The 18399-nt window shown below is 39.2% G+C and overlaps 1 protein-coding gene across 1 annotated transcript; it reads right to left on the bottom strand.

Annotated features, from left to right (window-relative positions):
- Positions 1–79: 79 nt before the first annotated feature.
- On the bottom strand, positions 80–14866 carry gmps (guanosine monophosphate synthase). The gene is made up of 16 exons (XM_042486216.2): positions 14613–14866; positions 11828–12000; positions 11584–11698; positions 11112–11209; positions 10231–10334; positions 9735–9928; positions 8877–9042; positions 8449–8600; positions 8058–8231; positions 6254–6359; positions 5896–6011; positions 4458–4583; positions 3368–3483; positions 3108–3238; positions 2221–2393; positions 80–2117 (listed from the first exon to the last, which is right to left on the bottom strand). Exons 1-16 carry the CDS (start codon positions 14637–14639, stop codon positions 2016–2018), a joined length of 2073 nt encoding a protein of 690 aa, XP_042342150.1. The 5' UTR covers positions 14640–14866; the 3' UTR covers positions 80–2015.
- Between the last annotated feature and the right edge of the window lie 3533 nt (positions 14867–18399).

The raw sequence follows: 18399 nt of genomic DNA, 5'->3' as shown, positions 1-18399 counted from the left end.
TACTACAAATGATGATATCTAATCTTAAATGATATGGTAAAGTGCAAAGCAGTGGAAAAGCTGCTCATTATAGAAGTGAGAAGTTTCAACATGGAGATCTTTATTAAAGCTCAGTTTTCCATTGTACAAATGTCATCATAGTTGAAACTGCATGCAGTGGCTTGTTTGAGGCACGTTACTAAGGAGAATGAGCGCTGAACAAAAATTTTAAAAACAAAACAAACAACAAAAGAACATCAGACAATAAATTGCATAACTTAATCTTATCGATATTGCAATTAAATCCAACTACAAAATTATGTGTCCAATATTATCAAGCTGTTGTTTTCTATGGAGACAAATGTAACAGAAAATACACACGAATAGAAGGCCGAAGAGAGGGAGAAACACTAAGAGCAGTTAAGACAAGATAGGAAAACCTTTCATTTTGCATTAGGAGTATTTTTGCCACTAAAGGTTAAGGAGAAAACAGAAGATGAGAGGCACAAAGACAAATTCTGGAGGCATGAGAATCACCACATCCGAGTGAAATGTCTCTATCTGGGTACGATACACTTTAAATCTCAGTTAAACCTGAGCACTGTATTCACTGAGGTCTAAATGACAAGACTAGAGATTATGATGTGCTGAATGTTTTGAGAACAGAAAAATGACGCGGTTAATGCCTTTCTGTGACAGTGAATGTTACAGTTATGTTAGAAATGGCAACAGACAGTATTGTTAACCTGACCTTTGACACTACAGAGCAACACACTTTAAAAGGTGAAGTTCCCACTGGATTCTGTTAAACTGATAAAGCTCCAAGGCTTTATGGGTGGAAAAAAGACATAATGTGCAAAAATGTGCCCCTGCACGACAAAAGAGCAGCCAAATAATGATGAAATGACAACAGCAATTTACACAATGTGGTTATAAACTCTACTGTACTTATAATTCTGTTATTAGTTAGTCCTCTTGCCATGTTTATTCTTCATAAAAAGCATACATATTGCAGCATGAGGAGAAACGGTGTTATATCCTCCTTTCTCAAAACATTAGACTCCAGGTCGGGTGACGCGAAAGAAATAAACAAAAACAATAGAACAGGCACATATAAAGTTATCCATCATATTGGCCTCCTGCACACCTGCACACTAGTCATCATACTGAAGCTAAACTTGGCTCGACTGCTTCACACGGTGTGGCGCAGCAACTAGTCAAGAGCTCTCGTCAACAAATGTAGCTTGGAGAAGATCGTCCGAGGAGCCCACAATGTTATATATCACCACAGCATATTCTACTTTTGGCAAAACAAAAAAGCTTAAAAGTTATTGATTGGTCACATAGGTTGTTCAGTTTTACCTTAAAGACAGACAACCTTTCTTCATAGCACAGTATACAGGCAGAAAGTGAAAATGAACTGATAGAGAGGATAGTCTTAGGTTGAGAACATTCTGACCTACAACAGTGAAACAAAAACATCCGACAAAAAAGGCAGAAAACAATTGCTGAAACTCCTTCTTTTGTTCTTTCTTTTCATGACACTAAGTGTTTGCTTGTTTTCATGTTTAGCTCATCCCGCAATGCAACCTGAGGCACAACATCAAAGTCCGCTTTTCGGAACTTTCACAGCTTCTCGCCGCTCGCCGTTAATGGTTGACCTTACAAAAAAGGAAGCAGCAATTCACCTTTTCATCATAGAGAGGAAATACATTGATGTACATGAATCAAAAATGACAATATATTATCAATAACCAACATTAATCAATCCCTATCGCCAAAAATATTAAGACCAGAGAGGAGTGGTGGGGAGAGCAGAGTGGTAGCGCCTTTGCATGTGCGCCCGTCACAGTACGGTCTGCCTTCCGTGGGAATGTTGAAGAGAAGGGTGGAGATACGGGAGGAAGGGGGTGAGGAAAAATAGGGAGGAAGGACAGAAAGGGGGAGGAGTTCACCAGCCCTCTCTGATATCTGTTGAGTGTGTTTGTGCATTGTGTGTGAGTGTGTGTCCGACCGGTACAACGTTACGTTGTGTTTTATTCCCACTCTGTGGTGCCGGGTGGTTTGGAGGTCAGATCGTACATGACTCTGGAGATGCCAGGGATCTTCTTAATCTCATTTACCATCTTCAGCACCACCTGAGGAAAAACAAATAAGATGCATTACTCTTCAAACATTTAACAAATCGAGAGAAAGTCTAGTGCACTTAGACCAGCTCTGTGAGGTTTAATCATGGTATACCTCCTCTGGGATATGGTTGCCCGGCATGGCGGGGATGCCGGTCATGAAATCGCTGGTGATGAAGGTGCGGACCACTACAGATCGCCGGCAGGATGGCTGCTTTTGCAATGGGTCACGGTCAAAGTGCAGGGGCGTCAGGATGACCGGCATCTGGCTGATCTTCCCAGAATAGCCTGAAAGAGAAGCCAAGGAGCGAGAAAAGTCTGTATTAGTGCTACAACAAAAACTTGTAAAAGTAAACGTAGCTTTGCTGTCTTAGACACTGAAATCTGAATGCATAATACTGGGCTTATTGCCAATATCCGATATGCCAATATGTAACAACTAATTTGGCCGGTAACAGATATCAATATCGAAAAAATAGGACTTTGGTGACAAAAATAAAGAACCTTTGAATGTCTTGATCAAGCAAAAAGGCTTACATCAAACTTTATGGACCATTTATGTGACATTAAACATGGACAAAATGATCCAAATGATCTTCAAATCAATCCTGTTGATCACATCTTAAACTAGTACGATGAAATACTACATGAAACCACAGCTACTGCCACGAAAGTACAGATATATCACAAAAGAAAATTCTTCTCACTACAGAGCAAATATTTGGTTTGCCTCTGGGGAAATGTTAAATTCCCCTTGTGGATGCAAGTATGCAGACGGGTACACTATTCTGGTTATGTACGTGGGCAGAAAGTCCTGTGGTTGTATACTTTTTTGCATTTAATTAAGTTGCTTACATATTCTTACCAAATATAAATCCTCCGAAATAATCTGTAACACTTCAATGCATAGGGCTAAACGAAAATATCTAAAATCCCTTTGACGTACGGATGGACACACACACACACGCACACACGCACGCGCACGCACACGCACACACTTACCAGACTCTCTAAGGATAGAGTGAGCTACAAAGTCAGCCTGTCTGAGCGTGCTCAGAACGCCTGTGGTCAGGAAGGTGGGGGTGATGTCTGCTGGCGGCTCTTTCACGTGGGATCCAAACACATACACAACTCTGGAAAAAATGAGACACATGAATGAATGTGTGTGTGTGTGTGAGTGTTTTCTACTGTTCATTGATGGCACTGAGTGTCTAATGAGACATATCACTAAGGATAATGTAAAGAGTAAAGCTGTGAATTACCTGTTGATGCTATGGCACATGCGAGGGATGAGTCTGGCCAGGAACATGAGAGATTCCCAGTGTGGAGACTCTTTACTTGTGACGCCGCATACGTAACTGTAGGACCGGCAATCACCCTGAGACACAATATTTTTTTCATTTTTTAATAAAGAAAATCAAACAACAGAATGTAAATCCTCAACAAATCTTGGATTAGTGTACGCACGTGTCATTTCCCCCAATTCTTTTTTTTTTTCTGTTATGTAAACTGTAAAATTTCTATAATTAGAATATAGTCTGTTTTCACTTCCAACAAATTCCACAGGCAGTAAACACTGCCTGTGTTTGTCCACGGTCTCCTGTCTGCCTCACAATTTGAGGTTTCGGTTAAATTTAGAATTCTGGCCTGAAACAGGAAGTAATAGGACACACCCACACACACCCACCCACCCACACACACAGTCACTGGCTGACTGCAATGTTTAGATGAGGAACAGACAGTCATGACTTAACTGTTGGACAGTGTTGGTTTTTTTGCTGTTAAACCATTTCTACAGAGCAGATTCATAGTACACATCAGGGACTAACATTAGACGTTTAAGAAGAAACTAAAACATGCCACAATAGTTACAACAGATCACTTGCTTGGCTAGGCAGGGAGAGTCAACAAGTATGAAACTTTGTGTGGGTGGGTGTGTCTCGTGGTTTACCACTAAATTATAGTTGTAATGCAATGAGACAAACAGCAAAAGTGAGGCAAACTCTTTCAAGCCTCCTCTGCCTCTGGACATTCATCTGCAGTCCTAAAGACATTTGAGTCCTCCTCAAACGTGAAAATCTAATTTTCAGACAAAAAAGCTATGTTTGATAAAACCTGCAAAAAAAGACATCTGATAGTTTTACTTGGGCCATTAAGAAAGCCTGTAGAGAGACTACTTAAAGCTATTTTGACTGCAGGTTCAAACATTCAGCCTCCACACACGTGTAGACCTTGAACGCTAAAACTGACAGTAAAGCTCATCTAACAAGATTTTGCCGGGGAGTGAACAGACAACACAAAAAGACAAAATGACTGATTGGGTTTGATGAATTCATTGACCATCTGGCTCACCTGGACCCCGACAGTTTTGATGGGCAGCAGGAAGGCATTGAGTGAATGAAGGCTGGTGATCTGCATGAGCTTCTCTTCCTCCTCGTCTGATATGCACGACTTGACTCTCTGCAGCAAAGCATGGGGCTGAAACAGCAGGGGGACAGAAAGTTTTATAGCGGCATGTAAAACTGGAATTGAAAGGACAAAAACTCAGAAACAGAGTCTGTGTTGTGACTACGTTTTTATAATTCTGAGAACACTTCTCGTTCATCTGCTGTTACACTTCACTGCCACACATTTCTCTTGAATCTCATCAAATGTAAGAAAAATATGAAGCCTCAAAAACTTACAGGACTTTTGATTTTGTCCATCATATTTGTCAGTGGAGCCACAAAAACCCTGACAACCAATGTCTGAGTAGAAATTATGTAGATCAACTCTGAACTTCAGCAGTCATTTTTCTAATGAACAGCTGTTCTGCATGTTTACGGCACGAGTCCCCATATATCCTGTCAGATAACCAGCGGCAAACAGACCAAATGTAGCACAACGTCTGTAAATGGGCTCTGTTTTTTAAGGGTGACTGGCCTTTACTTCAGCAGCAGAGTGAAAAACAAGGCACCAAAAACATCTTTAAATCACCAGAATTATTTGGCTTTCAGTGCAATGTGACCAACCAGCCAGCAGAGGTTGCACATGATGAACTCCATAATTAACCAGTCAGGACAAACAGCCACAAACATCTTCACATTTGTTATGTGAGCCTCCACTGCACTGTCTGCTTGGCTACAAACAGCCACTGCTCATAGCTAGTGTCTGTATTGCTAGATTTTGTTACAATTTAACCCAGTTGCCAAAAACTAGAGGGAAAATGCTGATAGCTCATTTCACAGGAATAAATCAAATAAGTCAACACACCACTTGTGCTCCTACAGCATTTTAATGACCAAATATTTTGCCAGTAGGTTGTGATGCTTTGAGTTGGTGTACTTTTTATGTTTCTAAAAGATACAGAAACTCAACATAATTGGTAAGATGTTCACTGAAAATACTGGAAGTGCAAATTCCCTCTGTCCTCAATCTCTCTATGATTGGTTTGGATCTGTGTGCTACCTCTTAATATTTGATGCCAGATAATTCACAGTGACAGCACTTACTAAGCGGGGTGTTTTCAGTGAGCAGTGATTAAATTAGTACTCAAAAATGTGCACGCTTCACTGAAAACACTGACATACTAAGTGGTGTGTCAGTTTAAACTGCTCAAAGTCTGTTTGTGGGGTTATCATCCAAACTTCGCAGAAAAAGAGGCCTATTCATGGTAATTAATGTTTTGTCATTAGCTGCAAATACGTTTAGATCCAGTTTCAGTGACAAGTTGTTTTATGATACTTCCCCAAACACAGGGCATCAGACAACTCGCCATTAGATTTTCTTTATGCATCTGTTTTGTTCTGACCTTTTTGACGCTTGCAGAGAAGTCTGTGATGATTTTGAGGATGTTGTTTGTTTCAGCAAAGTCTTTACAGATGTAGGGCTCCTCTGCACAAATCACTCTGATGGACAAACCAGGACCTGAAAGCACAGAACAGAGAAGAGATGTTCTTTTTAGTAAAGACAGGTCTGATGTGTGCACGTTTTAAGTTTCTTTAATTGTTTGAATAAGAAAATAGGTGTACAAGTGACAGAGATAGATCCAGACAGAAGACAACAGTAGAAAGAGATCATCGGTGAGCATTACATTAATGATATTATTATGCAGTTTTGCAAAGTTTTGTCAGAGCAGTCGCACCATATGCAGGTGCTTATGTACTTGCCAGGGAAAGGGTGTCGGGAGACAATCTCCTCTGGCAGGCCCAGCTCTCTCCCCAGCGCTCTGACCTCATCTTTATGGAAATCTTTCAGTGGTTCGATTACTTTTCCCTGGGAGATCACACAGGAGAGGAATCAGCAACGAAAGAATGAGGGAGCAAGGACAATACTCAGGTGTTGCGTAGTTGTGCGTTTATATATAAGAGTGGAGCAAAACAACATAATAACAAACAATAACAATAATAAGTGAGCAGTAAACAGCTAATGAGAAAGAGAGTGAATGCTCTTCACAGACGTTTCAGTGCTGTAGTCTAATACTGAAACACTGTTGAGAAGCCTTTTTAGGGGATTAAGGATTATGTGGAAAATACTTTGTTTTTTTTAAACTTATTCAATATCAAGACTAAACATTGATCACATACAATAGAACTGCAGAGCTCATTCAACCTTTTTAGAAGTAAATCAAAGTTCTTTGGAGGGAAAATACATTATTTCAAGAGGATAGTGCCAAAGAAGAGAGAAAAGAGAGATGTGTTCTTCTATTCAGTCAAGTACAGAATTACAGGTGCCCATCTCCGCACAAAAATGTCCTTTTTCAATTGTAACTGTGCAGTCATTTTTTCCATTATGTATACCTGTCTCAGGCTCTCAATCTATTGTTCCACAGTGGGTAGTTGATTCTACAACCAGGAAACAGTCATCATTTTTCTCGCTACTAAAAATAATATTCTTAAAATATACAGATTATCACCATATAGTATACCCCTCAGTATACATCCCAACATATAATATAGTGGATTCAGAGGCAAATCAAGCCTCTAGCTCCCATTTTTCTTTGATATAAGAGATATCTCCTGATTCATCTAATTGCAACACTTAATATATATTGGCTACATGCTTTTTTTCCCAACAAATTGTTTTCTACTGATTAATCAAATACTATTCCATGTTTGTTGGAGGTCTTCTAATTGCTTCCCACTCACCGTGCGTCATAACATAATGTCTTATCTGAAAATATCTAAAAAGATCCTTCGAGGGCAACCCAAAACATTGTTGTAAATGTGCAAAGATTTCATTTGATAACCTCCTGTTAACTGGTTTATGATAATCAGGCCCGAGTCAGCCCACCTCTCAAAGCCTCCATCCTGCAAAGATGGATAGAAATCCAAATTATCCGTTATTGGCATGGCCCTCGATATAGATTTTGGTTCTCCCCCATTTTTCCTTACATTGTCCCATATATTTTAATTGTTTTGTATCCAGCTGTTACTGATCTTAATTTTTTTCCAGTGTGCTTTACCCGAGAAAATTATTGATCAAAGAGGAGTATCTCCTATTGAATTTTGTTCTATCTTTACCCATCCTGTATCCAGATAATTTTTTATCCAGTGCACCAGTATTCGTAGCTGGGCTGCCCAACAGTAGTTTTTAAGATTTGGCAGGCCGAGTCCAACCCTTGTGTTTTGGTAAGAGAGGTGTTTTGAGCCTAATTATGGGTCCCTTTTTGTGCCAAATATATTCTGTTAAGTTTATCTAACCTCTTAAAAGTAGTGGCAGGTACAGGTATGGGCAGGGATTGGAAGAGAAAAAGAAATCTAGGTAACATTCATTCGAATTGATTCTATTCTTCGGAAAATATATTTTAATTAAAAAAGAAATGTTAGGTGTTCCGTTTTCACTTATGGTATAATTGCGTGCATTCACAACTCTGGTGGGTACAGCTGATCTCTGTATTCACTTTACTCAATATATCTGTCAGGGAAGCTAATTATGTTAATATCTGTATGAGTATGTGCATGTGTGCAGTACCTCATCTCTGAGTTTGCGGATGAGTTCGGTGTCGTTGTGGTGTGTTTTGATGACCTCTGCTTTGCCACTGGCAAGATGAGAGGCGCTCTCAATGAGATCAGGCCGCAAGGTACCCTGGGCCAGGAAAACCTCTTCTGGCTTTAGATTCATCTCCCCTATCACTTCATTTGCTACCTGAGAAGCAACGAAATGCAAAAAGTCAGATACAACACGGAATTAGTGAATTCAAGAAAAACTGGCAAAACTGGCAGATGTGAACAAATTTGTAGTAAAGTCTTCAGCTGAACTGACAAAGTGAAAGCAACCTGGCAGGATAAAAAGTGAAAATGACAAAAAAAACTTTGTAGAAGAGCATGTTTCATAAAATAATTGAATAAAAATCAGTACTCACTTTGACAAATGTATCTCCAATGATTTTCCTTTTCTCCTCTGGGTTGGTCGTCATATTCAAAGTCTTGCTGATGCGTTTTCGTGGCGTCCTGTCCTCCTCAGAGATGGGGAGGGTTGTTGTTCCATTGTAGAAGGTGTGAGCTGCGTTTACCACTGAATGGAGGAACAGAGGAGAGAAAAAGAAAAACAGAAGACACAATTGGGTCACAAGCGACACAAAAATGTTCTCCAAGATCACGTCAAAGACAAAATGAATACAATTACAATGTATCAGTATCCGGTTATATTCAGAGTTGCAACTGTTTGCTGTTCATTACTAATTAATCATATGGTCTACAAAATGTTAAAAAAAAAATATTGACTCATCATTGGTGACTTATAAGGTCTTATTATATTATCTCTGCTTCATTTCGACCATTGGTGCTTTACCTTTGAGTTTGATTCCCAGCTTGGTGAGGGCCTCCTCCACACTCTGACTCTCTCTCTTCCTCATGAAGCCGTTGTCGATGTGAACTGCTATCACCTGGTCCTGGTTAAGAGCTTTGTTGAGGAGAGCTGTGCAAACAGTTGAGTCTACCCCACCACTCAGCAGCACCTGAAGAAATCATTGAAAATAGTCACTGTGCAGCCAGAGAGAGTTAAGTAATGGCATCCAAACCTACATTTGTGTCTTATTTCTAATTATGATGGTCTCCAAATGTATTTCATGATGTCTGACAGAGTTTTGTCTGTTATGAGCTCAATCAAAAATGATGAGATAACTACAACCTTGACACTTCTGTATGTATAATCAGCCAACTACTAACTCTTGGGATTCACACACCCAAAATTGCCACACTCTGCTATGACAGAGTACAGCAACAAATAGTGAGACATGCACAAAAAAGAAACAGAGGCTACATGTACATATTTTAATATAAATCCTGTGCTTTTAGCCCATTTCTCACATCCATTTATCGCCTTCACACTCTCCTGAGATGGAGCCCAGTTTGAAGCCGCTCAGGGAGTCGACTCCCTCTTTTCAGATAAAACAGGGTTTAATTTGAGAGTTTAATTGGTTCTACTTTACTTCCCACCACTGCTGCTGTCACCACTCTCTGAGCGGCTACCACACTTCACACTCTGCACCCCAGCTTTAGATGTTTAGTCAAATTATCTCCCATTGTGTGTTAAAATATGCTGAGAAAATATTTTCTTACTTTTTTCTATTATTTTTGTAAAGCCACCTCTCTGCTTAAATAACACACACACACACACACACAATCATAAAACTGCAATTTCACTCACCAGCACTTTAGACTTGTCCACTTTTTCTCTGATGTCATTGATGCAGACCTGTTGGCGGTTCTGTACGGTAAAGTTATTTGTGCATCCTGCAATCTCGAAGAGAAAGTTTCGCAGCATCTCAGTGCCTCTCTCCGTCAAGTCGACTTCAGGGTGAAACTGTGTCCCATACAGCTTCTTCTGTTCATTAGCAATTCCTGGTGGAAAAAACAGAGGCGGCAAAGGACTATAAACATTTATCCACTCTGAATACCGTGTTGAAGTAAAACTAGTATAATGAAACAAAATCAGGATTTTAGACGGTATCCAGAATGGACTCAGAATACAGATTGAACATTCCTCTAACGGACTGCCGGATGTAAATACGTATACACAGTCTGAGGCTCTTTAACACAAACAAATATAGCTTTTTATTTGGGACTTGCATGAGAGTCCATGACCACAATCTTATTTTGGATTTTGTTCACTGGGGTCACAGGCAATCTTTCGTGCTGCTCACCGGCAATGATGTTCCCTGATTGGGCCACCACTTTAAATCCATCAGCCACTTTATCCACACTGTCTCCGTGGGTCAGCAGGACCAGTTCCTCCTTCTGAAGGCCTCTGTTAAGATAAATGCACATACTAACGTCAGGGAAAGATGTGTGGTGTTCAGTAACATTGCATATAATAGTTATATGTGTACAGGCCCCAGGTGCATATGAGTTAAGTGCTGAGGGGCAGACAGTAATAAAAGACTGCAGCCATCTATTTTAGACTCTGCAGTATTTGTGTAACAACCAGGGGGAAATATGTGACTGCTGGAATGCTTCTGCAGTTTATCTAGTAAATACGGCACTGAGACAAACTCCTTGAGCAGCAGTTGTGTTTTACACAGTCCACAAAATTTTGTCCTAAGTTATGGCACTGTCAGTCTACTGACTGATCTAAACATGATTTCTTGACTGTTTATTTGTAGATTTGAGTGACAGGATGATTACATTGGCTTCCTTCAATAGGTTAAATTCATGTCAGATGTTCTCATCCACACTCCCACTGCAGCTGCATGAAGGGCTGATACTTGCCAGTAAAAAAGAAAAAAAATCTGCTCTGTCGCCCAAACCCAGTTTCTCGGTAGAGTGATACTGTCTTCCATGTGCTCATTTTCTCTCCACAGTGTGTATAAGACCATATTGTTCCTGCACCAAGTTCATTTGTAAGTTCTGTTCTCATCCATAAACTCTGAATTTGTTTCTCCTCAGTCTGTCATTTTGTATTGCCAAATAACAGATTATAAAGTTAAAAGTTCTCCAAGACGCTAATTTGAACCAGTGTTTATATTGATAAATATTTAAAACACACAGGAGATTTTCTTGTGATCCAGTTGAGCAACCATATTACCTGAAGAGAGAACAAGTGTTGTCCAGTCCAATACTGAACACTCCATCTTCCCTCACACTCTTCTTGTGTACTGTGCCGCCAAAAACTTTATTCATCATCTGTAACACACACACGTAGCAGAGTTAACACTTGGCCACAAAAATTACATGTTAGTGTGATTCCAAAGACGTTACAACTGCCAGCTGTCTAAAGAACGGATGGCTGCTGGTTTTAATTTACAGGCTAGCTGAGAATATTGAGCGAGTTATGCTCTCATCTCCCTCAGCTAGTGTCAAAATGCCCTTGAAGAAGGTGGTGAAGTCCCAGCTGGCCCGGGAGAGCTGTACAGCAGCCTGGAGTAGGGTGATTGTAGAGTGTAGCTAACTCATAGTGAGTGTGTGCAAAACAAATGCTTCCTGCAACAAAGGTTTTCACTAAAAATTCCCCCCATTAGAAAAATGTACAGTGTTAATGCATGCATGAGCATAAATACCTGCATCCCATAGCAAATCCCAAGGACGGGCTTTCCTATGGTGAATATGGCAGGGTCGAACCATGGGGCATCTTCTGCATACACAGAGGCTGGACCTCCTGAAATGATGATTGCCCTAAGAGGGGGAAGAGAGAGAATAAGCAGGACAAAATATATTGAAACACTTATTTTGACAAAATAATGTACTAACAATGCTACAATGCAAAAACCAATCTTCTCTGGTTCATGTGCTGCTCATGCTCACCTGTAGCCCTGTTCTCTGATAGCGAACGCCGGGGTCTCTAAAGGGAGGATCTCAGAGCGTACACACATCTCTCGCACCCGTCTGTCAATCACCTTGCCATACTGAGCCCCAGCATCCAGGATCGCCACCGCCCCCTCACATGACCCATTCTGCTCTGCCCTGCTGATCTCCAGCTGTGGACACGCATTCAGAAAAACACTCATTGTCTTTTAACTAGCACAAACAAAATGTCTTTATGCTGTCTTTAGCGTCAACAGTTTAGTGGTGCTTTGTGTGAGAGGTGATGTAAGGTAAGTAACGTGCTCCTGCTTGACTTAACTGCTCCACTTCTGACCTCCCCGTGGAAAATTTGACTCAATAAAGCCTAACATAATTATGGACATGTGAGCTTCAATACAGACAGTCACTCTCGTGAAACGTGCTGCAACCATTCAGCCCATCAGTAGAATCACATGAAACCCACAAGTTAGTCGAAGGCTAGTTATTAGTGAGGACCCTTATATCACTTTTCAAGGTTGCTCAAACTTTAGCAGATATACAGTTCGTCTTCAGCATATTGGCACGGCTTTGTATGTCTGAATTTTATCATAAACATATGCAAAGATCAAAGTGTGGGGAATCAAATTTCAGAATGAGATTTAGAGAGAAGTCAGATCACTGATAGTTAATAGATATCAGTGGTGTAATGCAACAAAGTAATAATACTTCATGACAGTACTTAAATATTTTTGGGGAATAACTATACTTTAGTTTTCATATTTCTGTCAGCTTCCACTTTTACTCCAACACATTTCCCACAAAGTCTCAATTACTTAAAACAAAATAGAGAAGGAAGGAAGGAAGGCACAAACAGACAAATAAAGGAATAGGGGATAAGAAAAAAAATGGATTTTGTTCTTTAAATCCTTGAAGTTTTCAAAACAACCTTGTTTCCTTCAAGTGTAATGATTTGTACATTTTTAAGGTATTGTACACATCACAAAGAAAAAAAAGACTTCATAATGGTCAACATTCTGAGCGCTTGCTTTTCCATTACCGGCATTTAATATTTAAACTTAAGCAGGCTACATTTAATATGATATAATCAGTGTTGGATAAAGTACCTAAAAGCTGTATTTGAGTTAAAGTACAGATACAGATTTTACTAGAAAATGACTTTGGTAGAAGTCACCTACTAGAATATTGCTTGAGTAAAAGTATCTGATATTTATATTTATATTTTTATTTGATGATATTCAATTCACTTTAATATTGAAAGTAACAGCACAAGGAAATGTTAGTAATAAAAAAAACAAGCAGACAACATTTTGATAATTATGATGTTTACCTCTTCATAACATATACCACCATAAAAATGGAGCCCATAATACAAGGAAAACAAGGTCTCTTTAGATTTTGCTCTTTAAATCCTCAGAGTTGTAGTTTTTCCTTCATTGCCCTTCACTCGAATATCTGTCCCTTGCTTCCTTTCTCCCTTCCTTCCCTATTATGTAGTAAGTAACTACAATAATGTGGGCAAATGTATTGAGTAAAAGTACACATTTCATTGAGGAAATGTAGTGGAGTAAAAGCAAAAGTTGATAGAAATTTAAAAACTTACGTACAGACGTTCACAAAAATATACTAAAATACAGTAATTAAATATTGCACCTCAATATGTCTTTTAATACTAAGGTACAGTAAAAATCAGATACTGTAGAAGTAACATTGTTATAGATCACATTAACCTCTATCAAAGCCATTTTCTGTTAAGATGATTGTTGTTTTACTCAAGTGTGGCTTTCAGGTACTTCGTGCACGACTTATTAATATCCACAAATAACAAAAAGTGGGTAGATGAGGACTTCAAGAGGGGAAACATGATCCCACGTGGTTAGTGGAAACACTTCCGCCTTAGATGTTTCTAAAAACAACTTGCAATAAGCATGCTAACGTTACCCTTCACCTCAGACATGTTATCAGAAGTTACAGCTAGCCCGTTATCGGTAAAACGAAGCGTCGGTATAAACAGCAGCTCTGGCAGTAATATTACGATCAAAATGCCCTACAGTTTTTACATCAAACTTTTCAAAATCAGCGGGTAACACAGCAGCACAGGCTCCAGTTGTCAGACCGGTAACCACAAGTTGGCTCACACTAGCTTAGTGACGACGTTAGCAAACCTGTCAGTTAACGTACGTTAGCTTGAAGTGTGTGACAGCAGGAATAAATTTGTTTGCCACAGGCTCAATGTCACTTCCCAAAATGAACGCCAAAGTGGTCACAATACAGGACTTTCGGTTAGCAGTACTCCCATTACAAATTCAGACTGCTTGGCTAAAGCTAGCTAACAAACTGCCTATGTAGCATGCTAGCTCGCAGATAGTATAAACAGTAGTAATCACCATTAGCCTGTTAGCAGCACGTCCTACGAGCAGCTGGCTAAGTTAGCGGAGCTATGCTAAAACCCACGCGGTGCTTGGAGGCAACGGGTTTTGGGAGGGCTCCACCATGAGAAGAAGGTCCAGTGTTGAAATATGTGGAAGATTTATGCCAAAACATCACTGAGATAATCCTGAACGGCTAGCAGCTATGAGCAACATGTTAATGTAACACTGCAACAGGCACACAACAGCATCGCTCCTCAGCGGAACTGATGGTAACGTTACATGCTCTCTAACTTTCCCCCCCAAGGTACACACAGGCCGTAATTAACCGGGGGGGCTACACCAGCAACCAGGGTCCTAACACGAAGTAAACCGGGCCACCCAGTACTGGAGCAGCGGGTGCTCCCCGCTCCACTGACCTTGCTGTCTCCGTTGCATAAAGCCATGGAGGACTGCCGTGTTGAGGAATGAGCTCTCCCCTTCGCCTCCTCGGTGTCCCAGGTCTCACAGAGAGAGAGAGATAGAGAGGGGGAGGAGAGGGAGAAAGAGCGACAGAGAGAGCTGCTGGTTAACTCCCGGCTCAGCACACCGGCTACTGTCTCAGAAGCAGACTGGGTTTGATGGGTTGAGGATGGGCTGACACTCTCTCCTCCTCCGGCTGAGAATAACTTTCTCAGTGGGAACAGACTAAATAAACGTGTCTTTGTATCATGGGGTGGAGCACAAAGTTAAACCCACAAAATGAGAACAGCCCCACGAGGGCTGGGTTTAGACAGCATAGTAGAATTTGACCGATGGTGTTAAAATATGGACAGCTACTGGGTGCTTCGGTTATTTTATTTATTTTTATTTTTTAATGTTTAAAATATGAGATGGAGTTTAATAGTGAGGTAGGTCAGTGTTTCTCACAGAGGTGCCCTGATGGATGTCCCAGGATAACTGTCAATCCCTAATAGTTAGGGGTGTCCTAAGCAAAATGGAAATTAGATATACTTTTAAATGCTTCGAGGTAGCTTTATCTGTATAGCACATTTCATACTACAGGGCAATTTAAAGTGATTTACAGAGCAATAAAATATATAAACAGATTCATATAAAATCTGAGTGTGTCTGATCCACCACACAATACTGACACATATCTCAGTCTCTTAAGACAAAACTGTGGGTTTGGACCAATGTTGGGGATTTACAGTAAATAATTTACAAAATAAATGTCATTGTAATCGGTTAGAGTTACCGAGAAAAAAATGAAATTAAATTACAGTTACTTATTAAAATATTGTTGATTACAAAAAATCTAAAAAGTTTATATGTTGAATGTAACATTCATTTTGTTGCTCAACATCTTGTGCAGGAATGGTCTCTTTTTGGCATATTTTTGTACGACACAAGTTAGCAAATTTTAATGCAACATTTATGCAGTTATAATTTTAGGTCTTTTCAGCTTTATTGCCCTGTTTAAAATATTTTTCAGAAAAGTAATAAAGTAATCAAATGTAATAAGTTACATTACTTTGATAAAGGCATTTAAAAAGTGAGGTAACTTAATACATTTTTAGCAGGGTAACTAGTAATCTGTAACCTATTCTATTTCAAAAGTAACCTTCCCAACACTGGTGAGGACAGCGGCACAGAGTTATAACATTTATCATAATATACACAATTTTCTGGAAACTCAGTTGCAAAATGACTGTAGATAAGAAAACAGATGGTGTGGTGGTGGTGTCTGGTGGGTTTTTTTTGGTTTTTTTTTGGTTACCCGATGAATTAAATATTAAATATTTGACACATTCAGTACTAAACAGTTTTTAATCCTGTGATACAGTATTAGCATAAAAACAGTTCTCATGTAGGATACTTGCAACATTGCTAACACTAGCCTCATGCAAAAAATAAAAGGAATAGCACATTTGTGTAGTTTCACTTTATATGTCTTATCACCCAACCACAGTTACGAGAAAAAAAGTCAAGTGCAAGAAGCAGCAAGTATGTGAGAGGAACCCCCTGTACTTTAACATGTCTACTCTACTTTTTGCTCCAGCAACTTTTCATCTTTCCATGTCTTTTCAAACAACAATAATTATATCATGAGTTATCTTCAGGGTTATTCTTCATATATGGCTTTGGTGTTTGCCATTGACATATATTTGGATAATAATAATACAGTTGCAGTGCCTCTAATTTATCTACATGCTCTCAGAAACATTCAGCCTGTAATTCCCTTGAATAACAATGAATTACAATGAGGAATGTCATGTGTCAAATAGACATAAGTCTAAGTTCAATACAGAGCAAGTTTGTTGTTCGTTATTTTTTAATGTTATAATAGATTAAAAAAATAAAAATAAAATTTCTGATAGTGTCTTAAATTAATTTGGTTTTAAAAGGGGTAAGGCAATGATTTTTAATATGGAGGTGGCAAAAACAAAGAGGGGGAAATGTGTACAGCTATACAGTTGAACAGACCTTTTTCAAAGCAGGCATATGGATCAGGTGCAACTAATTACATAATTAATTATGACATAGCATTTCAATAAGTGCTGTAACACAGTGATTATGTCTACCTGTATATTTCCTGCTCTGACAAGCCAAAATATAATAATAATAACTTCATTTATGTAGCACCTTTAAAAACAGTTGTTTACAAAGTGCTTTTACAGGCAAAGCAAAGGCAGGAACTAAGGAAAGCATCTGCTGTGAATAAAGTCTACAGTTCTCATGCATTTGTAAGCAATAAAGAAATAAAACTGCTTTGATGGTAACAACACAGTTTGATTCATTCTTTCCAGCATTTCAGAGGCTGGGGCTGTCAGAAAAAGTTTGCGAGCCACTGCTCATGCAGATCACAAGATAATTCTGAGGAGCTGTTCATATGACTCACAGATTAAGGCTGAAAAACAAACATTAAACATGCCTCTGATGGGATGTTAAAACATAGCCAGAGGTTGAGAACTACTGGGATAAAACACTCAGATCTGATGATATCAGCGCCATCATGTGGAAAATATAATAAACAACATTTCACACAGACACAGAAAAAAGCCATGGAAATCAATTCCTTATTGGCTGGTTGGTGTCTGTTAAAACCAGTCAAACAGTAACCATACTGTGTACCTGTGCACAAAGAAACCTAGCATAACCATAGCAACAGCACTCCCTCTGTAGTTGACTCTCACTGGAGAAACAGACGTAACTGTGGTTGGATTAATTCACCATGGACGACAGGGCAAAACTGATCTGTAGGTTGACCTTCTTGTTTCTGGCAGTTTATTATAGGAATATCATGCATCATGTATACTTTGACAATGATCCTCTCTACAAGACAGACAAGGCAGGTAATCAGGCAGGTCCATTAATAGTTGATATTGTGCTTTTTTGTGCATTTTCACAAACAAATTTGAAATTTTTCACCACAGATCAGCTGAGACATAATAAATATGGGGCCTTTGGCAGCCCAAAGCAGATGCCCAATGAAAATGACTGAAACTAACAAACCTTAAACACGGATGGTTACTGGAATGATTGCAGCATGCCTGCGTCATGGCTTTTATTCTGCACTTTAATATCCATTTAATGGCTCTTTTATTCTGAGGTTTTTATAGATATTCTTTTATGTCCTTTTTAAAAAAAATTTATACCTCTTTTATTGTTTGTTGTGTCTTTTTCTTTCTTGTTTTCATTGTACTGAGCCGTTGGAAACCTGAATTTTCCTTTGGGATTACTGAAGTTTCTATCTATCTATCTATCTATCTATCTATCTATCTATCTATCTATCTATCCATCCATCTATCCATCTATCTATGCTTTGCATGGTAAAAACTTTAGCTTCACAGTGCTCCTGTTAGCACATGCTGATCCACCCAAATATGTCAGTGTGTTGTCACATGTCATCTGTGTAGATAAGCAGCCTCACATGCACTCACATCAACCACAAGGCAGAGCATGATGTTATTCATTACCTCTAACTCAAATGTGGTGTAATGGGTGCATCATGACCATTACTAAAAGAGCATTTGATGGAGTAGATTTCTGTTCAGGAATTTGGGATTGGACAAAGAGATCTTCGATCTATTACTTCCTTCTGAATATGGATGTCACTGTATTTTTACACACTTTAATTTGGATCTTCTGAGCTACAAACTAACACCTTGAAGTTTTAAGTCACCATTTGGTGCCTCATCGCTCTGAATCAAAATTTAATCAGGA

This window comes from Plectropomus leopardus, chromosome 6 (assembly GCF_026936395.1).
Source record: "Plectropomus leopardus strain MGB_pleo_1.0 chromosome 6, ASM2693639v1, whole genome shotgun sequence".
In the NCBI taxonomy this organism is placed as follows: domain Eukaryota; kingdom Metazoa; phylum Chordata; class Actinopteri; order Perciformes; family Serranidae; genus Plectropomus; species Plectropomus leopardus.
The sequence above is the reverse complement of the archived record's forward strand: the minus strand, read 5'-3'. Positions and strand labels throughout refer to the sequence as shown.

What these genes read in the sequence shown, in the direction of transcription:
- gmps (XM_042486216.2), bottom strand. Translation starts at nt 14,639, where the DNA reads ATGGCTTTATGCAACGGAGACAGCAAG. An exon ending in TATGCAACGGAGACAGCAAG is followed by an intron (nt 12,001 to 14,612) that starts GTCAGTGGAGCG and finishes GCGTGTCCACAG; the next exon opens with CTGGAGATCAGCAGGGCAGA. An exon ending in TCTCTGCAAGCGTCAAAAAG is followed by an intron (nt 4,584 to 5,895) that starts GTCAGAACAAAA and finishes CTGCTGTTTCAG; the next exon opens with CCCCATGCTTTGCTGCAGAG.